The sequence below is a fragment of the Corvus brachyrhynchos genome, unplaced genomic scaffold (genome assembly GCF_000691975.1).
Source record: "Corvus brachyrhynchos isolate BGI_N302 unplaced genomic scaffold, ASM69197v1 scaffold27, whole genome shotgun sequence".
NCBI lineage: Eukaryota > Metazoa > Chordata > Aves > Passeriformes > Corvidae > Corvus > Corvus brachyrhynchos.
In genome coordinates, this window is record NW_008239139.1 from 2,322,258 (window position 1) to 2,327,716 (window position 5,459).

Sequence of the window (5,459 nt, forward strand, 5' to 3'; positions counted from 1 at the left end):
CAGCAGTCAGGGCAGGGCTGCCAAAGAGCATTCATACAAGTTGTGCTTCCCAGATTTACTTTAATGGCTTGTCTTGTACAGTGATGGAAACTTGGGAAGTGGCAGCACAAAATTTCTTGGTACCTTGGTAACTGGGAGCATTTGAACTCTGCTTGCTTGCCAGTGAGTATGACAGACATCAAAGAAAACCAGGAAGTGAGTGAATGCCAAATAACTGTAATCAAAGAGCATTCATACAAGTTGTGCTTCCCAGATTTACTTTAATGGCTTGTCTTGTACAGTGATGGAAACTTGGGAAGTGGCAGCACAAAATTTCTTGGTACCTTGGTAACTGGGAGCATTTGAACTCTGCTTGCTTGCCAGTGAGTATGACAGACATCAAAGAAAACCAGGAAGTGAGTGAATGCCAAATAACTGTAATCAAGTAAGTGGGGTTTCTCAATTTGTGCAGGTTATTATTCACACTGAAGACTAAAAAGAAATATGAACAGGGCTCAGCAGAAAGCATCAGTGTGGATTTTCCTGTATCAGAGATTAATTGAATATTTAGAGCCACAGTCCTGCAAAGGCATGACATCTGTGACTTGTCCCATGAAGTCACCTGAACTTCTCACTGCGTACCTGGAAGTCTCTTCAAGTCAAGATTCCTGGGGCATTTTTTTTAAAAAAAATCTCTTCTTTTTGATATTACTACTGTAAGGAGAACAGGTCACCCTTCAGTTGATCTCTATATTCTTTCAGATTATTTTAATTAACTGAAGAAATGATGTCTAAGAAAATAACACCAGGCAGTACAAGGCTTAGTTTGGGGTTTTTTTGGGGGACAGGTTGGGTTTGTTTTGTTTTGTTTTCATAAAAAGCAGAACAAACAATCTCATGATAGAAAGAGGAGAGCTAATTCAAATCTAGACAGATAATCTTATTCTTTTTGAAGGGCTGCTTTTTAAAGTGAAACACCACAATCAGATTATTCCACCAAGTTTAATGAAGTGGGTCAGTTAAACCAGTGTCTCTCTGTATCTTATGAAATCTAGTGAAAATCTGGAGTGACTTTTAGAAGGAAAAAAGTGTTTGAAACAATTTTTAATGAACAGTACCTAATTCCAGAATAAAAAAGATTGAAAGATGCTGATAATATTTTTGATAATTTGAAAATATTTCTTACATTCTTACTCGGGAAAAGAGCACCATCTACTGATCATCACTCTGAAATTCCTCGATGCTGTTTCCCTTGCTTGTGTTTTACTTGTGTACAACATCATAAACTTATCTCCAAGCTCTGGATGACTCTTGAACACATGTGAGAGAAAGCTTGTGTATCTTCAGCCATCAGCTAATACCACTGTGATGTTTTATTGTTTGAGTAGCCAGAAACATCTTAGCAGCAGGAAGCAAGCTCAGCTTCAGATCCAAGGCACAGAGGCCCCCAGTGAGGTTTCTCCCATCTCTGTCTCACAACCCAGGGGTGGTAGTCAAGGCTGTAGAGCCTGCAGGTGCTCTCAGGGCCTTAACTGCAGCAAGAAAGCTTAGCTATAAATAGGTTTTCTTTGCTCATTCTCCTGCACATTTCACAGGATTTGAGTTCTAAAAAAGCTCTAGTGCTGCTCTGAGAAAGAATTTCAGAAAATTGGTGTGCTGGTGATTGCTGTCATCCTATGAGTGATGGGACTATTTCCCCAATGTCTCACATTTGATGTGATTGTGATGATTTTCTCTAAACCAGAATGTGAGGAGGTGAACCAGGAGCTCCCACAGCTGCATGCACAGCTACAGCTTGAAATGCCAGCTAAATCTCCATGACTGGCACTCATGCCCTCTGTGGGTCTGGCACAGAGTGGAATTCATTACATATCTATTATCTGCTCACACAATTACACCTCTCTGTGAATCACTGAAGAATTATATATTCCTCATATATTATCTACTTCTCATATATTGCCCTTGTCAGGCCACAGCCCAGCAGCTAAAGCTGAAAGGTATCATTACTCAATAATTTCTTCCTTGACTCAGCCTTCAGTTCTTGAATTCCTAATCCCAGGGACATGTGATCATGGGAACATCTCAGCTGGCTGGGGGAGGAGTTGTTTAAAGAACATTTCTAGATGTTGTAGCTCCAGGGTAAAAACTTAAAATCATGACTCATTGTATTCAAGATACTTCACTACCCTGCCTACATATAAATTATCAGTCTTTTGGGTTTGAGGGGTTCTTTCATTATACACTGGAACTTATATTGAACAGGTTTCTATTTCTCCTGGCAGGGTAGATGGTTATTTCTTGTTCATGCAAAGACTGAAAAATCTGTTTCCTCCATTAAAACAAAAAAAATAAACACTTAAAGATGGATATGGCACAGCCTCTCTGACCAACCCGTACCATCACCTGACTGACCTCACGATGAAACAGGTGAAAGCTGAGTCCAAGTCAAATATAAGTTGCCTATACATATAAATATACTGCCAGAGTGGAGAAAAAAGGATAAAGCAGAGCCATTTACATGGGGGAAACCAGAAGCACTGAGGTGTGTGGTCAGATATTAAGCAGGTAAGTTACGGCCATCTGTAGGCTCATACAAGAGGAGACAAAAGGCACTAGAAGTTATTATGGAAAAGGTGATTTCAACAACTTTAATTAACAATGAACTGCACCTCCACCAGGAAAGATTTGAGATGAACAGCTACCTATTTTTTTTCAGGTAGGCAATTACACTTGGTATGTTTAAAGGCCATAAGTTCTACTAAATTTTTGACAAGCTGACTGCCCTGCAGTTCTGATTCCTTATTACATATTGCTCGATACATGTTAAGTATATGATACATTCTGTATCTACTGCGTACTATAATAGTGCATGTCTCCGTGGCAAGACAAAAACGTCCTGGATAATTACAACTTCTCAGAAACCTTGAAACCACAACAGAGATTATATAAAAGATATTTTAATAAAGCAAAGCAAAGAAAATGGGCAGAACTAAAACCAAAATACACAGACTTAACAAAAATAAACTTGAACAGAAAATTTTATAGATGGTTTTCTGGCTCCATCTGATGTTTATTTTACACAATTTCTAGGTCAAGGAAATCTGGCTTCCACTTCCCTTTCCAGCTACACATTGGAAATAAGGAGTGGTATTCAAAAGACAGTTAAACTTATGTATCCTGAGGACTTACGTTCAAAGTTGTATATTAGTTATTGTGAAAGTAAAAGAAAAATACTTTTTAAAATTAGTTTTTATATCCTGTGACTTAAATAATTTTCAGCTCGGAGAAAGGACTGCTATGGCAAACTTATCACTTCTCCTTACGATACCAGTTAGAATGCCAAAATACTATTCCTCCCTACTAACTTTACTTTGCTTACATCCTCATGATGGCTAAATCATCCATACTACTGCTTATTCAAACACTACTGCTTTATTCAAATTAACTCTCAAGCATTTGCAACACAATTATCACAAGTTTTCACATCAAATATTTTGTTGGTGCTGCTTTCAGATTAGATAATAGCATATTTACTACCTGTACAGAAAAAGCACCTGCTTCACTTGGTTGGTAATAGTTTCTAGGAGGACTTGCTCCATCACTGTCTCAGGGATTGAAGCAAGCATGCTAATGTGTCTTTAGGTTCCTGGGCCTTCTTTTGGGCCCTTCTTGTAGACGTGTCTGACATTTGCCCTCTTCCAGTCATTAAAGATATCTTCTGATCTCCATAACATTTCAAATATTACAGGCAGTGGCCCTGCAGCAACGTCAGCCACTTCTTTCACACTGGGCAGACTACATCCAGGCACATAGGCTTATGTGGATATAAGAATATAAATTCTTCTTTGTTAGCAGTTCTCACAATATCATGACAGAACACCCTTCTTTTTCTACTGGGCCTAACATGCCTTGTCCTGGTATGTTCATAACCCAACAAACTTTTTGTAAAAACAACGGTAAATTAAATGTTATCCTTTAAAAAAGGGATTCTCACCTTCTGTAGAGTGGAGTACATATATATTGCACATGCACTATAAAACAATATTAAATCAACATGAATGCATCTTCAAATATGATTTAGCAATTGACAATAATGTTGAATAGCCAGTACTTCCTGACAAACAAGCTTTCTGCATACCTCAGGGGCTTGACTGTACTTGCAGAGCACTAGAGTGCAGTAAATAACATTGAGAAAGTCTTTCCTAGCAGCAAAAAAGTAGGTTTCAGGTTTTTTTTTTTTTTTTTTTTTTTTTTTATTTGGTTTGGCTTCTCCCCCCCCACCCCCATTTATAAAAGCATAATAGTTGCATTCATAACTACCAGCCTGAGCTCTTCCTTCCAATATCGTATGCCATCCACAGTACCCACCCTTTACAGTCTCTAATCCAAAATGATTCAACATTGGCTGATGCAAATGGAATCGTTTTACTTTAGAGGAAAGGTTTTTTTTTGGCAGTCCACTAAATGTCACAGAGGAAATTCATGGCAAATAAGGAAAATAACTGTGTAGAGCAATGTTGAGCCCAGACTGTCTAACACATGTTGTATTCATTATAGTCTAAGCATATTAACAACATTTTTAATGAACCTTATCTCCCTGTGATGATACTGTGGAGGCATTATAATTACTAAAAGGCTTGTTTGCTTCATCTGCTTTCTGACATGTGCACAGGCTGGAGTCTTTAATCCTATCTCAGTTCTCTGATCCTGCACACACGGAGAAGGCTTCAGCATTAGAAAAATAATTATTAGCAGCTGATTTGCTCTTGTTTCCAGAACCAAGCTCATTTGTGAGACCCCTGGAAGAGTCAGTCATTCCAGAGGACAAGGAAGCCCAGCCCTGCCTCTTGTGCCACATCCATTCAAACCTCTGCGTCATTTCCAGGTGTCAGCTCTTGCTCAGGGAGAGAACAATGCAGCAGCTTTGAGCAAGCCTGAAACACAGGAGAAAGTGGTCTCAAGTCTGGATCCTTACCAGGGTATCACCAGAACAAAAAAACCAAAAAAACCCAACGTGGTACTTAGTATCTTTCTGTGCTTTTTTTCCTGAAGTGGGCAGGAGATACTTCTTTACCTCACCAAGGTACCTTCCCCAGAAAGGCAGAAGCTACATGTTTTTTATTAGATGGAGCATCTGAGCTCTCTGGGAACTGAGATATAATGTGAATTAACTTGCTTTCAGGGTAGAGGTCAAAAATAGACATATCTCGTGTTTTGGTTTTTTTTTTTTTTTTTTTTTTTTAGTCTGAAAAGTTACGGGGGGGACAAAAAGAGATTTGAAATCCATTGCAATAAAGCCTGCAGTCTCTTACTGACTTGCAGAAGGAGAAATCTTCCTAACTGATACTGCCCAAAACTCAATGAGCCAAGTGTAGCCATCGAAAGAAGCTGAACCCAAAGTGATTCACAGAGAACAACTACTCATGCTAAAGAAAACCCCAAAACCAAACAAAAACCACCGCTCGGCGGCCCCTCAGCGG

General features: G+C 38.9%; 1 protein-coding gene across 1 annotated transcript in view; it reads left to right on the plus strand.

Moving 5' to 3' along the window:
• The first annotated feature begins 368 nt into the window (after positions 1–368).
• Positions 369–5,459, plus strand: part of CUNH7orf73 (chromosome unknown C7orf73 homolog) — an 11,324-nt gene continuing 6,233 nt past the window's right edge. The window contains exon 1 of the mRNA XM_008638136.1: positions 369–395. Within this exon, the coding sequence (XP_008636358.1) occupies positions 369–395 (27 nt within the window). The remainder of the gene's footprint in view (positions 396–5,459) is intronic.